General features: G+C 34.8%; 1 protein-coding gene across 8 annotated transcripts in view; it reads right to left on the bottom strand.

The window, feature by feature from the left end:
* LOC105344718 (unconventional myosin-XVIIIa) overlaps nt 1-24,704 on the bottom strand; it is a 49,233-nt gene that overhangs the window by 12,531 nt on the left and 11,998 nt on the right. For 3 of the 8 annotated variants that reach the window (XM_011452563.4, XM_011452568.4, XM_011452570.4), the window contains 23 exons: nt 14,760-14,957; nt 14,242-14,418; nt 13,746-13,956; nt 13,252-13,394; nt 12,600-12,761; nt 12,010-12,296; nt 11,455-11,472; nt 10,824-10,943; nt 10,323-10,515; nt 9,992-10,078; nt 9,753-9,830; nt 8,476-8,620; nt 7,957-8,119; nt 7,481-7,664; nt 6,957-7,161; nt 6,588-6,685; nt 6,426-6,491; nt 6,087-6,215; nt 5,738-5,881; nt 5,442-5,531; nt 4,782-4,901; nt 4,375-4,486; nt 3,607-3,734 (listed from right to left, as the gene is read on the bottom strand). In XM_011452563.4, the coding sequence (XP_011450865.3) occupies nt 3,607-3,734; nt 4,375-4,486; nt 4,782-4,901; nt 5,442-5,531; nt 5,738-5,881; nt 6,087-6,215; nt 6,426-6,491; nt 6,588-6,685; nt 6,957-7,161; nt 7,481-7,664; nt 7,957-8,119; nt 8,476-8,620; nt 9,753-9,830; nt 9,992-10,078; nt 10,323-10,515; nt 10,824-10,943; nt 11,455-11,472; nt 12,010-12,296; nt 12,600-12,761; nt 13,252-13,394; nt 13,746-13,956; nt 14,242-14,418; nt 14,760-14,957 (3,258 nt within the window). Of the gene's footprint in view, nt 1-3,606; nt 3,735-4,374; nt 4,487-4,781; nt 4,902-5,441; nt 5,532-5,737; nt 5,882-6,086; nt 6,216-6,425; nt 6,492-6,587; nt 6,686-6,956; nt 7,162-7,480; nt 7,665-7,956; nt 8,120-8,475; nt 8,621-9,752; nt 9,831-9,991; nt 10,079-10,322; nt 10,516-10,823; nt 10,944-11,454; nt 11,473-12,009; nt 12,297-12,599; nt 12,762-13,251; nt 13,395-13,745; nt 13,957-14,241; nt 14,419-14,759; nt 14,958-16,596; nt 16,747-18,774; nt 18,802-21,020; nt 24,227-24,704 lie in introns of those variants that run through there. The other 5 variants (XM_011452567.4, XM_066078868.1, XM_011452571.3 and 2 more) reach the window with 5 other exon arrangements.

The raw sequence follows: 24,704 nt of genomic DNA, 5'->3' as shown, positions 1-24,704 counted from the left end.
CAAATTTGTGTGGGAAAAGAAATCCGTAGAGTTTAATTTATTTTAGAAAATGAAAAACCCTGTAAGTGTAACAATTAAATATCAGGCACCTAAGCTATAAGTATTCACGTCTTGTCTAGATAGAACTATAGACAAAAAAAGAAATTCTTCCAAATTAAGGAAATGCATGCATACACCGCATAGTAATAAGTGCATTTGCATGTCTACCTTATTAATTAGCATAAAAAAGTACTACCTTTATGACTTTGGAGAATTTCAAAAGATTTGAATCCATTGATAAAGTGTATATACTATGTGCACAATAATGACTCCGGGAAGATTACAAACAACCTGATCTAAGAATATCATATCCTAAATAAATAAGGATATCCTACAATTGGAGTCGTAAGATCCACAAACTGTCTTTACAAACTTTCAAATTTCTATAAAAATTTCTCTCGAGTTAAAACCTTCATCAATTTAAGAAAAGACTTCAAAATGAGAAGAAAGTCCATCTTTACCTGAATAGCTTTTGCCTGTTTCACTTCATCCTTCATTTTTGCTTTGTACAAAATATTAAATTGAAATCACTGACGATACTTGAATACAACTTCCTGGGAAAGAAAATGGCTAGAGAAAGCAGCAATAATTGTTCACACCACTAACCACTCTTGTCCCATCAATGGTCACGCTTGTTCAAACTCCCGTAAGCATTAGGAGTTAAAACTCAAGAGGAGATAATCCAATGTTATATATTCAGGTACAATGATCTGTCTTGCTGCCGATATAATCCCCAAACCATCAGCCCAGCAGAAGTCTAAATTATTTTGTAGTAAAAAGAATTACACAATTTTTTTTTGCATTGAGGCCCACCCAGGGGGTACATGTTGACATCTGAATGGTGTGTCATTGAACAATTTCCAAAAATAAAGTCTTCCATAATAAAACAAGAGTGAGAACTTTATCTTCGGATAAAAAAAACCCTAATTTTTAAAAAGATTTCTTATGTAAATGCATTTTTCATGTCTTGTTGGTTTATTTTCTTCAAGTGCAAAATGCAAACAAGCTGTAGACTTCAGCTTAATGATTATTGGCATGTGTAACATGTTCTTGCAATTTGTAATGTTATCACAATGAAACTTCTGTTAATCCCAGAGTCTAATGTTCCAGTTTGATCAATGAACAGCAAATGTTAAAGTCAGACACATTTAATCTGCAGAAATTTTTACAAAAGTTTATCTACTTTCAAACAAACAAGCTTTCAAAGTTTATGGGAATGTATGTAGCCATGAATTAAAGTACAAAAAAAATTTCCCTGAAGACCCTCTTTGCAAGTCCAGATCTAGAACAGGTAATTTGTTGAAATGATGTAATGTGCACAAGCACCCAGCCCCCAGGGTCAAGATCTAACATTCCCATTACCGGACAAACAACAAACGTGCATAATTGTGCAGCTATGTCTCCATATTTATTTCACTTTACAAGTTGTCTTTTCACCTTGCAGATTTTATGACTTAAACCCTAATAGATCTGGAATTTTCATGTAAAAAGCAACCCCCCCTTACATTTTACACTAAACCAACATGCTGGGTGTTACATTCTTAAATTTTGTTTGTGCAGGATAGAAATTCCAATTACCGCTGTGCTAATTAGACAAAGCTCCCATAACTAATTAATAAACAAGGCATTGGCTTTTTCCTAGTGAAGTTATTGATCATGGGTTTTCTTGTGTAGAAACAAAAAGCTCTTGATACAAATATTTTACAATAACCCCACCCACCCAATATTTGAGTTCATGTACAAATTTTATCATATTATGTGATTTAAAACATCTAAACTGAGACAGAGAATTGCTAATGTCAAATTTGATTGATAAGTCAAATGAAAAAAATTTATCTGAAATAAGAAAAAAAAATCATGTTATGTCTAGTCTGATTCATGTTTTCTATGTCAAGGAGAGAAGTTATGACCATTCTTTGTAATTAATTAAGTGGTGCATGTTGACACATCTTCGTTTACTCATAGAATAGTGAAGATTACGTTGGTTGTTCAAAACGTGCACCCCCCTTTAAAAAAATCACTTCAAATGTGCAGCAATAACTCTCAGATACTTCTACATAATAAATTTAAATGATAAGGTAAAAATCCCCTCCCTTCATTTCTTGGTGACTCTTCAGAAGATGCCATTGAAACTGACATAACATACATCATGAAATTTACACCTACTAATCACGTTTCTCACTGAATCATCACAAATCAAGTCAATGATGTCTGCCCATCTCCTCATGCACAAATACCCCCTTTATGACTTACACAGGTAAAACATATCCATGAGATCACTGAATTCTCCAACCAACCATCAATTCCATTTCATTTAGTTTTAATATGCCGGAACACAAGGCTCCATTTATTTCATTCTTCATTTTGAACACATAAAACCTTTAATTTACTATTTAAAAGGAGACATACATTTAGTGAAGAGATGAATTTCAATACACAGCATGTTTTCAAGGACATTGTGTCTGTTGACAAACTTTTGAAAGTTTTTTTTTCTTTATATTGAACTCTGAATCACTTCAAAGCGAGAATAAGGAGAAAAACTCGTTATTTATCCATGCATCAAAATCTTCTTTGTAATTTATGATGTTTTAATGGATTTTAGGTAGATTTGATTATCATAGGAATATCATCAAATAAATGATCCCCTAGCTGCCCTCTTTCTCCCCTTCTCCATTGTGAAATTACTGAATGACAACAATAACAAATGGATATGGTGGATCCAGAGAGCAAATGGACTAGATACGTCCCCAAAAAACATTGTTGCCAAACTGTATGATTTGTCAGTGATGAAATGAGTGGATGTGTGTAAGTACAAATGCATCAATACTCGTCATTGGAAATATTAAACCAAGAAATATTAAATTACCCCATTGCACACACAGTGTTTAATAGACGTGTATATATTATTCAACATGATAAATAAGGTCTAAATGCAAGTAGATCCAACAGTCATAATCAGATTACTGTTTAAATTGATTTTCAGATGGGGTGAAATGATGTAAATCAATGTAATAAAGAGTTTGTCTATATTCGCAGAAAAGAAACCAAATTTTAAAATGTTAACAGGACCGTTTAAACAAAGCAGCTTTAACTTTCTCAAATGTTTGCACGTTATTTGAAACTTCTTGTGAATCTTTGGTTGAAATTGAATATCCTGCCAAACTTCAGCCACATAAACATTTCTATCTTCCAGCATTAATAAAATTTAGTCAACTAAACATATCTTCTTTCCCTTTGAGTCAAGAAAACATCCATTTGCAGAAAGGTACACAGTCATCTGCACTCAACCTTCGGCTGCATAAACAAACCAAAGAAATGGCTGCACTAACTACCACTACAGTAGCTATGGTCCCACCAAGTCAAAAAAGAAACCATCAATATAAAACTGGGAAAAAAGGGAAACTGACTTTTCTTGCAAGATTTTTCGTCAAGAAAAAGCTCTTATAAAGACATTGCTATACTAGTTAACACTATAGGTATCCAAAGACTTACTAAGGTGTACCAAACATGTATATCAACATGATCAATATACTGCTGTACATCAGTTTATTGATGGGTTGAACTAACCTTTCTTTCCACGTTTTTCTTCAGAGACTGCTCTTTCTCCAGTTCCTCCTCGTGCTGTTTCTCCATCCGTTTCCTGCTGACGGTGGTTTCTCGCATAACTCTCTCGTACCTGTCCTTGTAAATGGAGTCTAAAAAATCAAATCAAACTTTAAATGAACATGTTGTTAAAGACTTTCTCTTTCTTTCTGTGTGTGTTAATTAATGGACAGTTTCACCATAGCTAGCATTTAGGTACTGTAAACATACATAATTAATTATTAATAATCATATTTTAGCACATTTTTTACAGCCCTAGCTTGCCTGCTACTGTGGTTTCATCAATATTCGTTGAATACCAATTTTCGTGGATTTCGTTGTTAAGTTGATCCACGAAATTAAATGTTCATTGAAGTTCAATTTCAACTAACATTTTGTATTGATAGGACCATTGGCCACGAAATTACGTATCCTTGAAACTGTGGTTTTCAGAAAATCCACGAAAATTGATACCAACGAAAATGAATGAAACCACAGTATTTCAAGTAAGAATCAAAAGCTGCAAATATAGAAGCTTGCAATTGGCTTAAATAAACGAATTTATGATTACACAAATAAATTGATAAGGAATTTTGAACTTTGAGTGCACTTAATTTTGAGTTTGTTAATTCATGTATATTCACAGTTTGAATTCTAATGATGCATGCATCAAACAAACAAAATCCTAACAAACTATCGCCATACATCCCTCCCTCCATCAAATAGCAGACTTAAATAATGAGACAGACTTACCATCACCAAAGTCTTCATCCATTCCCTCTATGGCTTGTGCTTGCCACAAATGCATCTGTGTCATCTCCATTTCAATCTTTTCTGCATGTCTTTTTAGGACACCATACTTTGACTGTTATAATAATTAAATTCTACAGTATTAAATATTCTCTAAAAAAATCATTTTATTAAAAAAAAAAATTTATATCAGTATTTTTATTTTGCATATAAAAAATGTCTAAACTATCATACTCCTTCAAGATTTCTAAGCAGATATATTTGGTTGAAATATTTTTGATTCTATATTACACACTTGTATTGGCAAATTCTCTTCATCAGAAATACTCAACCAGTCCAACAATCCTGAGATTATCACATTCAACATTATACTGAAGTCAAGGCTCACACATGATGTGGCACCTACTCACCTGAACGTCTTTGAGTTCTTTGTCCAGCCGCATTCGGTCTGCTGTTTCCGCCTCCAACATTTCTGTTGCGTGGGTCGCTGTGTCATGTTCCTCCGCTAAATCTGCCGTCACTTCTGCTAACTTTTGAATATTAAATTATATGTCAATTAATTTTATTTCCATCTTTGAAACTGACAAAACATTAGATATTGTAATATGATTGTAACTTATTTTGAGGTAACAACCCATGAAACCCATATTCAAGTGTAAGGATGGGTTGAAAAGGTGATTATTGAACCAAGTGTCATATGGATTTCTGACCAAAAATTCTTCCACATTAATAATCTATTTTCCCATATCTACAAGTTTTCCCAAAAAGCACTACCAAAAGCTTGCTGAATACTCCTAAACCCAAAATAAAGAGTGTTCCTTCACACAATTTGTCTGACTGTCAAAACTAAACCTAAGCATTTTACACCTCAACTAGTAACTTACGATATCTATAGGGTGGGTCATAAGCATTCTGATATCAGAGAGCTTTAATGAAACAAAAATTGAAAAGAAAATGGAATTCCAAATTGTACAGCAAGCATTTCATTTAAATTCGACAATGACAGTCACTTCCTCACATTGTAATGTAGTTAAAGGTTTACATATCTCACATCAACCAATGACACTTACTCTGTTCTCCATCTTCTCAGACTGTGTCTTGTACTCATTTCTTTCTTTCTCAAGCTTTTCCAGTTTAGCTTTCAGCTGCTCCAGCTCATACTGTAAATAAAAAGTTATGAAAATTCTCTCAAACAGCCCCTCAATTTAATGTCTCAATTTAAATTTCCATAACTTAATTAAAGAGGGGTAACTCTGGCTGTCTTCATGCAGTTACAGAAATTTTTTTCATATACCAATTTAAATTTTCATGAAATAATTAAGGAGGAGTAACTCTGGTTGTCTTCAGTTCTTTAAATATAAATCACCTCTCTGTTCTTGAGTTCCTCCTCTGTTCTGTGGACATCCAGTAATGGCTGGACCTTTGTGAAGAGTTTCCACCAGGACCAGTCCTTTATCAGCATCAGCTTCCTGACGTTCTTCTGGATACAGCTGATGGCTATATGTTTCACCTACAATACAGACATCACAGATTATGAACATCTCAGAACAATTCCAGTTTACAAATAATTGATTTATTAAAATGTTCATTATGATATTATGATGTACCGGTATTGTCCGTAGATTTAAAATAATATTTTTTTTTAACCTTACAATTTAATAAATGAAGCCTAACTGTCGAAAAAAATAAACTATTCAGTGTTCAGTGATTAGCACCTTCAATTTTTCCAGGTTCTTTCTGGCTAGGAAGCCCCTACAGCTAGCCTGTAAATTGACAATTGTTCCTGTGATCTTCTCATCTCGAGCCATCTCGAGCCTGTTAAGAGCACCTGCGCGGAAGAACACCTACAACCCAAAAGGTTAAACACAGTTATTGGAGGATGGAAGAATAGATATGTTAACAGTCATGCAATTTACCTTATATAAAATTTTTAGCTAAATACAAGCAGGATAGAAAGTTGTGTAGAAAAAAAATTAATTTCCAGTTGTGCAACTAACTATAGGTTGTCATAAAATTTAACATCAAACATGACTGTGTCACAATGAAAAACATACCTGACTTAAGCCAACTCTGTAGTTCAGTTTATCAATATCCAAGTGATCCAGGATAGTCAATACAGCCTACAAATATTAAAAGAGTCAAAATTATCTGTGACAATCACCTGTTCTTCCATTATAGGTGGACATATTTTTCTGTACACTTGGCTGCTCAGTTACCTGTTTCATGTCAGCGTCCTTGGAGGGTTGGTTGCTGGGGGGTAACAGACCCTGGAATCTCTGTCTGAACTCACCAAACACCATGTTATCAGGGAAACCTGTCGAAGACCAATGAAAGGTCAGTTACACAAAATGGAGATTTTTACTTTCCATTTCTTATTTTAGCATTAAATTGATTTATTTTTAAAAGTTGACCAATTTCGCATAATTTACTGAAAAAAAGAATGCAATCTAAGAAAAGCAAATCATGGACATAAAGAAAACTCTTTATCATGATCTCTTTTTTTTGTACATCACTATTCACAAAGGCATAAAATTCATGTATTATTTCATTTTGCAAGCATAAAAAGCTTTCCCCCAGCTGCCTACCTTGTCGATAAATGCGGACTCCCTCCAGAAGTTCTGCCCCCCTGATCTGGGACCGTATGAGTGGAACGTTCATGAGGTTTTCGTCCGAGGGCTTGTCCTGGGGGGAGGACCCCTGCTTGAGCTCCCACAGTCCAGCATTGTGTTGAGGCAGGAGACAGTGAATGAAGTGACATTTGGTTTTACGTATAGTTTCTATAATGGAATCCTGAAAGAAAAAATGAGGTGCAATCTTTGAAAACACTGATCAAGAAAATTTATTCCTCGCACTTTGACATGCAGTTTAAATTCACAGTGTCTTACATAACACTTTTTGGGTAACTTTGAAAAATATGAGTAAAATATAAACATTAAATTAAACATTTGAAATGAAATCCTTATTTTCATCAAAATTCTGAATTTTTAACACTTTTTGCTCATAATCTCTGTATCTGACCATGCAAAAGCTGAAAATCATATCAGAGAAATGTCTTCATTCTTTTACTATTCAGTCACTATTTTTAAACTAATTGTAACATGAAACTTACCACTTGGAATTTGACTTGAAGACACATTGAGCGTTTTTTGAGACCAGCTGTCCCTGACATGAATGTGCGTCGCATGCTGCCCACTCTCTTGAGAGACGTCGTCCCCTCCATTCCCACGATGGAACCACTGACCATCCCAGCCACAGGGGCTTTAACTGTGTTAAACAACTCATTGATGTTTTGCCTAAAATGACGAAAGAACCTAGCATTAAGGATGAGTGCACAATTGAGATACAGTCACATATGAAAGCATCAAAATACTAAACATTACATATACAAACAAAAAGCTAGCTATATACTATCAGACTACAAAGTAATGAGAGAGAGAGAGAGAGAGAGAGAGAGAGAGAGAGAGAGAAATAATATTACCCCCCAAAAAATTTTTTTAATAAACAAATTATCATAAAAAATCAGCTACATTGCTCTTCACGCTGATGCATTGGGGAGTACCAATTTACCTTAACATTTTTCACTACCTTTTTGAGTCTTGCAGGACCTGTATGGCTGTTTTGATGAGAGGGTTCTCCCGGCAGCCCTTCAGCCAGCCACTGGCATTGTACTGGACTGGGTTAGTTCCCTGGAAGTGATTCAGTATGAAGGTGTTCCCTATGGATGAGGCTTTCCTCAACAGACTGTCTTCTGTAAAAAGAACAAAATACATACATGTATATAGAATGTTTTGACTTTATTGTCAGCACCATCACAATCCGGTGAGTCATTCATTTCATGCTAGCTTGAGTAAATCTTTGCTTGCTTGACCTATTGCCTACTTTTCACCTTCCTAGCTCATTTGGTTACTTACTGATCAAAATATGACCTTTAACTTGCTTACATGCTTTTTTTTTGTCAGTCTGCTTGCTTACTGTTGCTTACACTCAGTCTAAATCTTAGCTTGCTTTCTTTGGATTTGTCACTTTCACTGCTTTCTTTTGCTTACTGAAAGTCTACATTTGTAATTTTTTTAATTCTTTGGATCTGTGGGTTTGCAGGCTTACTTTTGACTTTCTGTTCTCCGTGATGAGTGAAGAGCCTGTCCATGAAGCTATCCTCGGTAGCCCCTGGAAATATGGCTTCCTCATCCAGAATCCACAACAACCCCTTCTTATCACTCTCCTTTATTTCTTGGGAAGATGTCCTGACCTAAAAGTGAACAGATGAAAATTATGAAATTGTTTATTTGATCTTAACGATAAATCTGTTTTATAATAAGATGAGCAAATGATTTTGTTACATCTTCATTCATCATTTGATAAGGTTTTCCAACAGAGGAGATTGAATATTTAAGTGCTTGTTTATAAGGAAAGTAGGGTTTTCTGTGATATGGTAATTGTCTGGGGAAATATGGGAACAACATTTTTTTATGCCTATGCCTTGTAATGAAATAAAAGTTTGTCAAAATATTTTCTTCCAAAACATTATAACTTTTAACTTTTACAATAGAAGATATTTAATCAGTACACTGTTTTAATAATTTATCTAAAAGAAAACTTATAAGTTTACTCTAAAGAAATTTAAATCAAACAATTTTGACAGCTCAATCCACAATTTTACAAACAGAGATGGTAATTAAAGGTTCAGTGTTGATTGTTTCCCAGTTACTAAAAAAATGTCAAAAAGAAAATGACAAACAAAAAGGGAAAATAAAGGTTAACGTTAGAATACAAACCAATTCATGATGCTCCTTAATTTATGAAATAAAAATAATACAGTCTTTATCAAAATTAATGCTTTTAAAAGGTGATGCATAACAAATTATGCTAAGCAGGTTTTGGACAAATCCTTCTTATTTAAAAAGAAAACTTAATAAAGTAATTCTTATACTAGAATAAATACACTGCAAAACTTATTAAATGAAATTCTTTGCAGTTGTCAACATTTGATGTTAAAATTTATTTTGAAGGCAATAACACAAAAAAACTTCTGACCTCATTACAAACCAGTGCAAAAGCTTTGTAGGTTTTTTCTATGATCACATTGTTATTTACAGTAGCTATATACCCATCTGATTTATATAAAAAATAAAATAAAATTTTAAAAAGTGCCTGCAATTATAGGTTATCCACGCCCATCTATCATTAAAAGTGAATTTCATTTCTGTTTTCTACAGTGCAATGAGGTGAAACAGGTTCCTCCACCAATCTTTGGGAACAAAATTGACAAAAGTGATGTCCAACCCATCACAAATTTACACACAGAGAATGCGCACACCACCCAACACAGTGTCAGAGTGAAAAAGGACACAAAAAAAATCTTGAGCTACGGACGAAAATACCTCATCAGATGCATGATGGGAATGACCATGATTTGAATGATGGGAATCAATCCCATGATGCCTGTTGCCGATAGGTTGCTGTTTGAATTAGAATGAATTAAAAGCTTGTCCATACACAATCTGAATGCAGGATTTTTTGAGAGAAAATAAATCTGGCCAAAGGAGTTTAAAAGCATTTATACTGTTATCATATCATAATATCAGATATTATAATGATCATTAACAGGACTTGTATTTACCAGGAGTTGCTGGGCTGGCTTATCAATGAGGGAGACCATTGCTGCTGGACTACTGGTGACAAACTCAAAGTCACAATCAACATTCTCCTGAAATATCAAACAAAAAATATATTAAACTATAAATAAAGACAGATTATCACACATAAGAGCCATATCTAGAATATAAACATGGAAGACCTAATTTCGAGATATTTAAGATTCATCCAACGTTACTGAGGATCAGACATCGCTAACATATAACTTTGCTGGTCTACATTTGAATTCTTGGAGTAATATCAGCTGAACAGCCTGTGTAGAGAGAGCTTAATAAGTACCAGTCTCTCTCCATTACCTGACTGTATCTGTCCTGTTGGAGGGTGAAGGTCAGATCGTGATACAACATCTGAATCTTCTCCTGGGCGTAGTTGTAACAGAGGTCCTCAAACGTGGCCCCCGAGTTACGACCGCACGTCGCGGGGTTCTGGAATCCCGGCAGGTCTACCACAGTCAAGGAGGTGGAAGTACGAATATTTGAAGACATGGATCTGAAAATTAAAAAAAAAAATCATTTATTTTTAAAATAACTACAACTTTTTTCTCTCAACTAAATGTATTTAAATCTTTACCATAACCTCTTCATCATGATTTCATTTGCTACAGATTCTTTCCCTTTCTCTATTGAACAAATTCTATTAACATAGAGAATCTATTCTTTTTTTCTAAATACCTACTGGTATATTATAAACTACTTCAATTATTTCCCTTTTGCTCTTTTTTTTTTAATTTTTGAGAGAGAGAGAGAGAGAGAGAGAGCAAATGAGCCTTTTGACAGTAAGCATGTTGACACACAAACCTGTTTATTAGAGACACTATGGCATTGAACACAGCAGAGTACAGACCAATAACAAAACCCTCCAGGGCCTCCATAGCATTAGTGTTGAAGTCACCTTGACCCTTGTCAGCTGGGCTTCCCCTGCAAGATTCATAAAATATCATTAAAACATTATCAATATACGATTGAGTTTATACTGTTCATAAATTATTAATCGTTTTATATTAAAAATTGTTTACAAAGGCAAACAAACTCTTCGTTTCACTTCCATATCTGATACATATACATGTATATAGTTGGGGATATGATATACGTCTGTGCATTACATTATAAAAATTTGTGAGATTACAAAAGGTATATATGTATATATGATGTAGTACATGTATAATGATTGTAGTTTTCTTATACATTCCTTTTTCAAAAAGATTACACATACCTTTGCTTTAATATAATAAAATAACATGAAGTGTAGAAAAATCTTTGTACATTGTATAAATACAGGATGATAAACAATCCACAGAGAACTGCATGTCTCTCAATTCGCAAAATGTGAGCTAGAGCAGCATCTCTGCCAATAGTAAGGCTTTGGGGGAGGTAAGCTTGGTTAAGGCAGCATTGTGAACTCAGTATCAACATAATAACTCATACATACCCTATAGGTCTATTGATCCTGCATGCGCAATAATGAGATATACCAAAATCATTACAACAAGAAATAGGAGAAGTCAGGACATCCAAATAGAGGTACTGATGCTCATTATTTAACATTTATATCAGTTTAAGTTTCAACTACAGTAAACCATGACTACAGCAAACACACTTAAAATGAATTAATACAAAACAAGTGACATTACCCTTATCTTAAAATGTATAATAAATTTCTCTAAATACAATGAATTATGTTTGTTATGATTCAAAATTGCATGTCCCCTGGTGCTTCACTATATTCATGTTTTACTGTAGCTTTAAACATTAAAAGGTCGAACCTTTATAAATTGATTTACCACAACACAGTTTCCAACAACATTACTGAACAAAAAGCTTTAAACAGCAATAGGTCATGCTGATTCTTCTAGTTTATTTACAACAGCACAGTTTTCAAAATCTAATACTTTTATTGAGGCACTCATACTTGGAGTACTCCAAATTTACAACAACACATTTTTTCAACAAACTTTACAATATATATATGAGTAGCTCCTCTTACCTCATCGAGGTGCTCCTACTGAGGGTTGAGGACCCCCCTGAGGCAAAGATCTGTCTGGCCAGCTCCTCCTGTGTGATTCCGATCAGCTGGGAGGCCTTCAGGGCCGCGGCGGGCCGGGCAAACTGTGGCTTGTTGTTCTGTCCCTTCACTGCGCCCGCTACACCCAAGTGGTAGATGGCGGCCAGGATGTAGCAGATCGACCTCCGCTCCTCATCCGACATCCCAATCACCTCCATGGCGTTGAAGATCTTGCTCCATGAAGCGGCAGCTCTTTGACGATCTTCATTCTAGAAGAAAAAGAATAGAGGTTTCAATGTTACTTATTCACTTGAATTGGCACACACACTGCAAAAAATGTATTACAATTTTCTTATTCAACTTTCCAGTTGATCGTGATCATTTAAGCCACAAAATATTGTTTTTAAACAACTCATCCAAATTCTATGCCAGCAAGACTTGTTTTAATGGATACATTTATTACAGCAAATAATATTGTATAACAGGGATGGAAAGCAAGTGCAATGTTGTCATAAATGTTAGATTCCAAAAGGTTTGCTTCATATAACACATGTCATTGTAAGATGGGGTACCCTTTGCAGAGGCGTCATGAAGAGGTTGGGATCTCCCAGGGCATTGAGCTGGAGTTCGTTCCGGAGACTGGAGTCCAGTCCGGCCAACATCTGGTAGAAGACGTGGAAGCTGGGTTCACCTTCCGGGCGCCTCACTACCCTCGTCTTCTCAAACAGCATCACCTGTTATCACAAACAACTCCAGGTTTTATAAAGTATCATTTTAATTTTTTTCTCTTAAAAACAAGTTCTATCATTTCAGAATGCTGGTAATACATGAAAAGTAAAACTGAATGAAGTAACATGATCTAAGAAGGATTGTGTCAAAATAGAGAGATTTTCAGTTATGGCATTGTCAAGATTAATAGTAAATATATGGTAGTCTGAATGGACAATGAACAAAATTGCATAGACAACTGTCTAGGCAGTGCTCTCTATATTTTTTACATGGCATTGTATATATTGTTACAATGATTCAGAATTAATATGAGAAGAATAATCAATCTTGAATTTAAAAAGAAACAAAAAAAATATCTTTTTGAAGGATCTGAATTGTTAAAAACACTTCTAATGTAATATAAGTTGCCACAAAGAAAGCTTTTGAATCTGTGGTCCTATTAATTATGTATTATGTAATGGCTTGAAGACATTCTATTAATCACTGTTTGCTCACCTGGATGGAAGCAGAGACAATCTGGCCCGAGTGATCAAAATCCAGAGTTGTGAGTTGTCCGTATCTACTGGCATTGGTATTCAGAATGGATCTACTGTTTCCAAAGGCATCCATCAATGTCGAGATTGCATTAAGTTTATCTCCTAAACAACGAAATTTTTTATAATTCATTACCTTATTTTGAATAAGTTTAGAACAAAGATATGTTTATTGTGGAAGCAATTACTCATTTTTTGGGGGGGAAGAATAACAAAATTATAACAACCTTCATCACTTGTACACAAATCTTATCTTGAAACATCAAAATAATAACAATTATTCATAAAACTTTTCCTGAAATGGACATTTAGTATCAGTAATAAGACAAATTAAAAATAAAATCCATGGTTGTGGACTTACGAACATAAGGAAAAATAAATACAAAATGAGCTGCAAGTTCATCACACTATAATACTTATGTCAGTGACCACAGCCCTGTGAGTAGTTTCCCTTACCTGTCAGGACGTTATTGACACTGCCTGCTGCTAGGGTCAGATAGGACAGGATGTGTTTGGCACAGGCTGACTTGCCACTGCCACTTCGGCCCATCATGATGAGGGACTGGTCCCTGCGACTGTTCAGCATGTCTCTGTAGGCAATCTGCCCACTGGCGTAGATGTGGGGCGGCATGTCCTCCTGCTTACATCCCTTGAACACATGGATCACCTGTTCAGGAAAAAATATTGCATGATTATTACATGCATTACTGCTTAATCAAGGAAGTTGTAATATATATTGCTATAATTCATCTCTGATAGGAGTAAACTTAAAGGTAGTTTTAGTTAATAGTCTAGTTTATATTATAAGCACATAAACAGTTCTAATTGCATAAAAATCCAATTTAAGGCCTTATTTTTTTAGAACTAGGATTTGTTAACAAATCATACTTGATATAGTAACAGAATTCTTACTGGTCAAAAAAGAAGACCCCTCACTCAGTATCCCACCTACCTTCTCAGAGTATATGGACATCTGGTGCATGGGATTGACCACCACCATGTTGGATCCTGCATAGGTGTGGATGAGATTGGCGCCGAATCTCTGTCTCAAGGTGTGCAGGGTGCTCGACTCGTTCAGGAATCTCAGCGAGGCCAGATCCTCCGCTCTGTCAAACTGTGGTGGATTAGCCTAACGAATGGAAAATATGAAACATATAAATCCCCAATATTGAAGCTTGGTATATAAATTGTACGAATGCTATTATAATCAAACTTATGAACCTCAGCTCTCTAGTATAGACTAATTTTTCTAAAGTTTGTAATTTAATTATTATTTTCTCACTTGAAATGTATTTTTATTCTAGCATATTTTCCACAGTCTGATATCAAAATTTCTAACACTGCAAAGTAAATATCAGAATCAAGGATTAAACCTTGTTTTCAGTCATTGGTACAAGTAATGATAATTCAGCTACCTTGACTGCAGCCTCATGACCTAAACAATCATTGAATCAGAGTCAGAATAAATACCTTTTCCACGTCATCTTCATCCACCTCCAGTACATCTCCACCATGGTCCAACTTGATCCGGACTCGTCCCTCGGGGAGGGGGGCCATTCCGTTCCCCTTGACGATGCTGGCCGAGGCAAAGCCCCCTTTGTGAACCAGCCATACTTTTTCTGCCTCCAGCCATGCCTTCTCTGACTGTACCTCTGTTTCTGAGCGAGCCTACAATATATCCAATACATGTACGTTTATGCCAAACCTACTGAATCCAAATCATACAAAAAAATAGATGTATTTTTAAAATACATAATTTAAAATGTACCAGTAAACATCTCAATAAAAATTAAAAACAATTGCACACACATCATGTGAAAATTTGCATTCATGAGCACAGCTAAAATCATAAATTGTTATTCTTGAGAATGTACTAAAAAGCTTTCTGAATTCATTGGGGAAAAAAAATAACCAGATTTAAACTTTGTTAGTTTAGAAGTGACCATTCAATTTATAATGACAAAAATGAGTATAATCCACATCTAATGCTGCTTGAGCCAGATTTTTTCGACCTGTCCCAAACACCTGTGTATTTGACGGACCATTCAGTTTTATATCTCTAAATGCCCCACTCTTTAAACAGGCCATTGTTTACATGGTCTACAAGCATTATGTGTCAATCAACATCACCGAAAATCCTCAGCTTTTCGTTATTTAGTCCAGAAATGGTGTGATAAAAATGCTGTGTAAATGTCTATTTGCTGTATGCTTTTCACCTTGATCTTGTAAAATGCATGTAATTTATGATGTTAGAAAAAGGCTATTTGACATTCAGCTTTGAAGCATTAAGCATGGATATACAAGAGGGAAGAAGGAAAATAATACTAAATGCACCGCCTTAAAATCTAATAAATGAAGATTGACCCCTACAAAAGATTTATTTCTCTATAGTATCCTTAAATGCTGGTGTATTCAATTGGGAAACGATTGCGGTCCTTAAGAATTAATGCACTCGATTTAACTTCTTATCAATAAAATGTCAACTTGGATCTTGCCAAGTAGGTGCAAAAAATTGATTTATGAACAGCGAATGATCACCAAGTTTGAACACTGGACAACAAATTGGCAGTCTGCCCCTAAAGCACAGAAGCACAGAAGTCAGCAATACAGAAAAAGACCCTCCTTTATATAGTCCTATATCATTACATATAAACTCATTCATAAGAAACCTCAACCAAAAAATAAAACACTGTACACTGTAAGGGCTGTGGTGTCAATATGACAGCAAGGTAGTGATCCATGGCCACTGCTATAGGTGCAGTGATGACAAATGCCGACAAATAGGAATGTAAAACTCTGTCATATATACACCAGTCTCACCGCAAAGTCGTAATGCAATATCATAAGACCGAGAAACTATCTGGATTTTTTTTACGTAGTAAAGATATCAGACATGCCATTTATTGTTCACTTAGTTTTCATTTTTCCTAGTCTTGGTCTGCAATGCAAAATATAGCGCTTTTCCCCTTGAGGTGAAGCTCAAAATACTTATAAACCAAGTCTACCAATGTTCACAGAGTAAAGATATTAGATATGCATTTTTTCATAGTTCAGTATTTGATATACGGCCTTTACCCCTCAAGGATTTCAACATAAATGAAGGCTTAAAATACCCTGAAGTCTTTAAATCAACATTCTTTCAAGTCAAACCAAGAGAAAGATCTCAAGGACATACCGGTACATAAATAATAGGCCATGTTCAGAACTTCAGACTGTAACTGACAATTTGGAAAAAAAGAGACTAAGACAAGACTATTTAAAAGGGGAAGATTAAACTTAACCACACATGAACATCAGAATTACTTACCTTCACAGTAACTTTACTTGTTGGGGACTTCCGTTTCAAGGGATGATGTTGATGATGATGATGATGCATGTTTTAATCTAAGTTTCCACAATATATTTCATATAGAATATTGCATCCAAAATTCACTTAAAATTTAAATCCATTTATCCTATAGTACAAGCCTTAATTATCCACTCAATGGAATGAATATACACATTACATGCAAAACATACAATGTACATGTAAGGATTCACTTCACTCTAAGCTTATAGAAATACTTCCTCACAGCAAGTCATATAATGCTTGTAAATCAGCGTACTATATGACAATCGGATCATACGCAGAAGCTAGATGGTGATTGAACATTTATCAGAATAAATCATCACAGAGTTCATAGTCCCATTCTGAAATATAGTCCCCATTCTTTTTAAAATCCATTCAACACTCATTAAAAATCATTTAGCAAGTCAAATCCTGCTTCACCACTACAAAAGAATATAGATAATAAAGAAGTTCACTCCTCTGTCTGTATTCAACACCATACATTTACAACGGTATTATAACCACAATGGACTTCCAACAAAAAGAATGTCTTCTCAGCAGTATAAGATCATTATTTCCTCAATTTTCAAATCTCGCAAAAGGGAGAAAGAATGCAACGAGGACAACAGAAAAATGACTAAATATCCTGTCTGAACACATTTAAAATAAGAAAAAAATCTTTACGTCAAAAACATATATCACAATCCCCGAGGAGGCACACGTCTAATTTTTTTGGCACATGCCAAAGGGTTTCAGTCAACACTCCAAAGGCCAAAAAAAAAAAAATGTTCAAGTCTCTTCAATGACTAGATTAAATGAACACGGCCCATTAATTATGCCGGGGTGTATAATGTCACCAAGACACACATTTACAAATAAACAGCATTGCTGGTCGGTAAATATCCACTACTACTACGCGGACTCTAACGTTACAGTACTACAGCCACACCACAGCTTGGCTGACATGCCGGTTACAGATAGAGACCCCCGAGCACATACGCCGTCCGACGAAGCAATGGTCACTTGATTTTGCCACCTACATTGTGTGCGTGTGCTCAAAGGTAAGAAGTCTATAGTATCAATATTGTACAAAGGGCTGCAGTATTTACAAGTGACCTGCAGTGGATTATTGAAAAGTAAACTTATCTTTTTTTTTTTTTAAAGGGATTGATTTAAAGTCTTCGTTGTTTACCTTACAGAGCTTAAGAAAAACTTTTTAATTTCACTCAAGATTAAAAATCAAAACCACTATCTTAATCCTTCGGTCAGGCTTGTTTAGGGAAAAATGATATCAAAAGGAAGTATGACGGTATATTTTCTGAAAGTAAACAAAACATTTCTAACAACTGACTCAAATTAAAATGAGTATCAGAAACAGATGGATTTTCTGTTTGAAGTTAAACACCCTGTTTTCACAGTTAAGTATTTTATTTACATTATATCTATATATGAAGTGTTTTTATCAGGAATCCATAGATATGAATTTATTTGAATATTTCATTTTGAATACTTTAAATCAAGCATTTAAATTAAACCGTAGGTATACAAAATTTTAAAAGGAATGAAACAGCTGCTTTTAATAATATCAATTTTTGCAGATAATAGTGTAAATATATTAATACAATGCTCAAAGGAATTTTAAATTAATAAAAACATGTTACTGAAAATCTTATTTATATCAGCTATCTTATACATGTACTTTATAATCTAGCTGTGTATTACAGAAATAGTTTTTAATTCAATTGTTGACATGCAAATTACCATTAAAATCAAATGAATTCATATTTCATAAATCATAAAACATGTTACATGCATTTGATATCTCTAAGTCCTAAATATTTCCATGATAATTTTCCCTTCCCATCTTTGCTTGCTTAAAATCAAATTTATTGAGAATATAAAGCAAATCAGACACTTGGTTACTGAAGATGCATATTCCCAACACCTCATGTAATAAAGCATCTCCATGCAGGTAATTTTGTAAGCAAAACAAAAGGGGACAAATTAAGTCAACAGTAGGGAAATATAAATCTAAAGTCCTCCAAAATTTGATGAATGCAATGAAAACCAATATTGGAACACCTACATGTGTGTATAATCACAGATTACGGTAAATTATCAATCTCTCTCTCATCCCCAAAACTCTATATTAGCTACCTGCACATCCATCTTTCTAAGCTGACAGTGCCGCACATCACAACATTAAATCTCTTGTTTTAGAGGCCACTCTGACAAACTCTTCTAATGGACAAAAGGAGTACACTATACAAAGTAACACATAGATCAGCATGTCCAAAATAAAGTGGACCACCATTTATCACCTCCTTACACAGGAGAGGCAGGTGCTAGTCCTGTCGAACAACCTTAATAAGATAACCAGTTTTTGTGGCGTTATAAAGGACTGGGGATTGTTCATCATTACTTCAGTCAAGAGGATTCCTATTATAGAAGAACCATTGCATTTATGTTGTGCTTTCCTGAACTTTGCACAATTGTAAATATAATGGATTACATTTTTCATTTCTTGGGGTAAGTTAATCATAATGTTAAAATACACTCAAACTTCGTTATCTCAAACAAGATGGGACTGTTTAAAAGCTTAAAGATATCCGAGTATTTGAGATATTAAGGATATTACTTTAAAAATAAGTGGTCTGGACTTACAAATCACTTCAACATATCCATTGTATCCGAGATATCAGTGTTTGAGATATTGAAGTTCAACTGTATAGAATATTTTTTATTAATTTTGTAAACATAAAAGCCAAAATTACACTTTTAAAGCTTACTTTACAATGAAACACTGAGTCTTTCCAAGCATGTTTACAACTGTGCTAAAAAAAAAAATTGGTAAAAATCCATGGACTCTTTCTGAAAAAATAGATCCAAACAAAGTTTGTTCAAGTTAATCAGAAAAACTGCCGAACAGATTTTCACATATACTTATTCAGAATAAACATTTAGAGAACTGATGTTTAATTTGGTATAAAGCCTCCAACATTTGCCCAATTACCAAAATCAATATTTTTTGAGGGGGTGTCAGTAGGTTAGAATTTAACATATGCAGTTCAGTATATATATTAAAAATGAACTCTCATATCCTAATAGTAGCTTCAGTTTAATGTCTTATTTGCAGGTTAAATTTAAAACCAATGCAACTTCTCTTGACGTCAGCCCCCCCCCCCCCCCTTCATTTCACTTTTACCATTCCTAAAAATTAACAAAACTTATGAAAAAACATATCAAAAAAATTAAATTAAAAAAAAAGCTTAAATAAATGTAAACAAATTGAAATGCTTCCCTTTTAGTTTTTTTAAATGGTATCTGATAAGCAGATGTATTATGCCATCCTGCCCCCCCCATCCCTCCTCATACCACTGCCATCAAATTGATGTGGGTGGGCTACAACTAAACATGAAGTATCAGTACTACTGACCCACTTTCTCTTCCAATACACAAAGTTCACTGCTCATGACTTTTAAATTCATCATTCTTAAAAATTTTATTCAAACTCTCCAATTTATGCAAATATATTCACCTAAGTTCATAGAGACTTTTTATGATGTTATTTACCATACATCTCCTCAATTCACAATTCACGTCAGCAATGAGTGATTGACAGGGGACAGTAATTCATTGAATAACAAAATATTTGTTGGTTCAAATGAAATTTGTTACATTCCAATCATTGAAAAAAAAATTAAATTAAAATTTCAGAATTTTTCAAAAAATTATATTTGAAAAAATATTTGATAAATATTTTTTGACATGATTTAGAAATACTGGTAAGTATTCATCTGCAATATTGGAGTTATATTGTAAATCAGTTTCTATCAAACTAAGAAATTAAACATTCCAGCTGTTCGTCACCATGTATTAAATTGGTGATAACATCAAATTTATCCAAAATGTTGCAACAGATAAAAACCAGGTTTTTTGAGTGCACTTCTTGTTACCCAGTTAGCCTTACAGACAGATCTCCCCTTCAATCATTCAACAATCGGAATAACCATTGATAAGCAATGAGAAAAAACCATGTCAAGGTCTAGCGGCAAAATACACAGGGACTTCTGAGACATCCCAACCCTTGTAACACTGTTTGCTCTCAATGTATCAACAGTGAAATAGGACTGAAACTTGATACTGAAAGCCATCATGTAAACTTTACCAGGTATTCAGACATTTAAGGTCATTCAAGTCCATTTTTTTTAAGATTAGCTTTGGATCAAATTCAAATATAGCTGGAAAATGAAATGAGAAATTCACATGCACCAGATAAAGACTGAAGGTAGAGCATTAACTAGTACTACTGCAAAGGAATAATTCTTCTACATAATTCTTGACAGCAATCAAAACAGTTCCTTAATCAAATATTATAGCCTCTAATTGTCCCCAAAACATACCTCTGGAATGGCAAAATTTTCATCAACTTTGTACATTTGAATGATCTTATCCAAATCCAAAGAACTGGTTGCTGCATTCAAAATAGGAGCATAAGATGTATAATCTCCAGAAGGCACTCTCCGTTTACTTGTTCTACTTCCAAGGATGGAAGGAGATTTAAGATCTCTTCCACTTCCAACACCCGATCCACTCTCCAGTGGAAGATTGAGACTCCACCTCTTGTTAGGTGGATCTGAGCGTCTTTTTCCACCTCTCCTTTTCACCACAACCTCCCCACCCTCTGGACTATCCTGCATGGAACTCATATTTTCCACCTTTGGATGTCTTAGTTTCACTGAATTTTCTACCTCTGGAACTTTCCCATTTGAATTCAAACCTGCAAGATTGTCATTAAAAGAGACAGTTCTATGCATTCTCTTCTCAACTTCCTCCTGAGTTGCTCTGAAGTCCTCTTTTGAAATTGATCTTTGCATTAGCTGCCTTTGGTGAAGTTCACCACTGGTGCTTCTCTTCATTTGGTTGGGCTCAACAGAAGTTTGAGACAGTTTCTGTTTTGATCCTTTATCAGACTTCAAATCAAACGTCACACTCACACTTCTTTTCATTTCTGGATTTCCTGTATCCATAGCTCCGCTGCCACTTTTCTTTAGGCTGGATGAAATGGTGCCTCGACTTAAGTTATCCCATTTGGATTTTCCACCATTTCCTGGAGATATGGCTGGAAAATCCATTTGTACATTTTTGAGGTCATCCCCATGTCCATTAGATTTGTTCTGCAAGGGTAGTCCTTTAGGAGGCTCCGATTTCCTTCTATTTCCTCCTCCCCCTGAGGTAGGTGTTTTTGGCCTTTCGGAATGAGTCTTGCTTTTGGCAGCATCTCCCTTGACCCCTGATCTTCTTCTTTGTGAATTTGAGCTCATCTTGCTTCCAAGAAATTTTCTTAAGAAAATTCAAAATTCAACAAAAAAAATATCACAATCCAAGTAAAATCAAACCACAAAAATTGTCTCCTGCAAGACTTAGTTTAAAATATTCTATGATTGTAATTCCACACCGATCAATGGTTGAACTCCGATTTCAAAAGGATGTTCTTTACCGTACCATGACACCTTTACATTTGAACATACCTTTTATTCCACTAGATATGTAAATGATAAGAATTCCCGTATGAATTATGCCACATCAAACTATAAGGCATCCGTGAAAATTCATTTGTCACACTTTTACTTCAAAAAAAAAAAATGTAGAAGCTCCAGAGATGTTTATGGTTGTTGATGGTTTCCCACTCCAGTGCCCTATTAATATCTCCAGCCCACTGTGGCCCCACAATTTATCTGTACCAGAAGCCCCGATTTGAAGAAGCGCCAGATTTTAATCCCCGGAAAGGTAAAATGGTAGGTAAGAAGCACCTGAGTGTCAATAATTATCCGGAATCTTGTAACAGGACGGGGCTTTGTTTAGAATCATCACATACTATAAGGTCTTTGTTCAAGTTTACCCCTACTTATGATAAAAGGATCTTTAAATTATGTGGCTAATGCATTCCTCTTCTTACTATGAAAGGTAATAGGCATTCATCTTCCTTCTGTGTGTCTTGTAACAACCTGGGATTTGATGCAGTTCAACCTTGTCCTAGCTCCTTCTGAAGGTCAACAGAAAAAAATTCTACTGCTCCTAAAATAGCTGCTTGAAAATTTGGAAAATGGGACACGTCTTGATTAATTAACATATGTCTTAATTAGTCAGTCTTCCCACAATTGGGACACAAAAATGTGCACACATACAAAACAATGTGCCTAAAAAGTCACTTTAAAAAAAAAATATGAAACTCTGATATAATATAACTTTTTCACTCCACTCTGCAGTATGTAAATAAAAGCAGTCCAGGAACTTTTCAATCTTAAACAAAATGAAACACGGCTAAGTTTCTGATTTTTGTTAATATGTATTCATTAGCACGAACACTTATTTCTCCAATTACACAAGGTTGAGGACTCGCAGGTGTAGTTTTTCCAAAATCAAGTCGGTTATCTGTCAAATCACTCGTGCTAAAACTCTCCTCCGAGTCAAAACGACATGCACGTCTACTTTCCAATCAGCACTCAACTAGATAAAACATCTCCCAATTTGAGTATCCATTTCATTATAGATTAGGTCCAAGTATGGTCAAATAAAAATTTTCCAATTTAAACCATCACCTGTCCAAAAAGGTTCCAGAGAAATAAGCTTGGAAATGGTCGAACAGCTTGTTCTGTAACACAGGTTGGCTATGTTTACATCTCCACACTAAACTTGGACGAAAGGGAGGAAGCAAAAGAATATTTTTCACGCTTTTATCTTTTCAATGCAGAGTTTGTAAAAGTTTGTTGAATAGGTATGGGGCTATTATCTTCCCAATACTATGAAGTATGAATGGTGGATAAAATCTTAAACTGTCAATCGCCTATATGTTCAGGGGATACATTTAAAGGTGTGTGTGCCAATGATCACTGATCCATACTTCTTGTGTATTCTCCTGAGCCTCGGCCAAAGCACCTGCTTTCCCTTTTCTCCATTAAGTCCACTCAAAAGGAACTCTAGCTAGTCTCCTTTCAGATTTGTCCAATGGGTTCAATGAAATAACAGAATATAGGTCCAAAGGATTTGCTAATGGGTCAAATCTTCTTCAAACTGGTCCACAATGTTAACAGATGCAATGCTTGGTAACTCTAATCCCATACAAGTACTACCTGTCAGTGACCATGTCACCCACAATAACTTTTTATCTCGAAATTTTCCTTTTTCATCCTTTGATGTCCACCAACTTCACAAAAAATCTGACCTCTTTTCCACTCTGAAAGTAATTAATGACACAGGTACGGCGGATATGCAGTTAAAACCCAACCTGGAAGTGAGACAGACTATCACCTTAATAGATAATTTGGTCTCCTCCAAAAAAAAAGTTTTTTTCTTCAGAAGGACTTCCACCTTTTGAATCAATAAAACCCTATTTGCACAAAATATCAATGTCTGTCGGCATCTTGCTGTCCCTAAATCACCAGAGCTATCTATATGTAAACACCACTGAAGGGTCCTCCGTACAAAATTCCTTCTTGTATCTCAGGTGTTTCTGCAAAGTGTCTTGGAACACAACAAAATCTGCCTTAGCTCGCTCCTAAACAATACTATCTGATGCTTCAATTGAACCTTGCAACAATACGTTGAAACAAAATAGGTCTCAAAATGACAATTGAGTAATTAAAAAACATCCTGTGATTGCAATCAAAAACATCCGAAAAACTAAATATGCTGGGTCATTACGAATGAGATTGCATCCATCTATTGTGGCATTCTTTCTTGCAATATCTTTTTTTCTTGAATAAACCCGCTGTCTTGGTCACTGGTGGCCACACAATATTCCCCCTGTGGGTCAAATAGAACAGCAAAAGCTTTTTGTAAATGGCTCAACATGTAGTATTCTACATCAAATAGACCATTAGCTATGAGGCATGACAGGGCATACAATGGGTTCCAAACACTTATATAATGTTCACAGTGTGTTAGCTAGGTCTTGCAGCAGTGTCAGCCAGTTTTCAACAAGAAGATTTCTCAATTATTCATTTTTATTTATACATGTACAACAAAATTTCCTTTTGATTGCTTTCAAGAGTTATCTATCTTTACATAATTGTAGACATTGGGAT

Source organism: Magallana gigas, chromosome 3 (genome assembly GCF_963853765.1).
Source record: "Magallana gigas chromosome 3, xbMagGiga1.1, whole genome shotgun sequence".
Taxonomy (NCBI): Eukaryota; Metazoa; Mollusca; class Bivalvia; order Ostreida; family Ostreidae; genus Magallana; species Magallana gigas.
The sequence above is the reverse complement of the archived record's forward strand: the minus strand, read 5'-3'. Positions and strand labels throughout refer to the sequence as shown.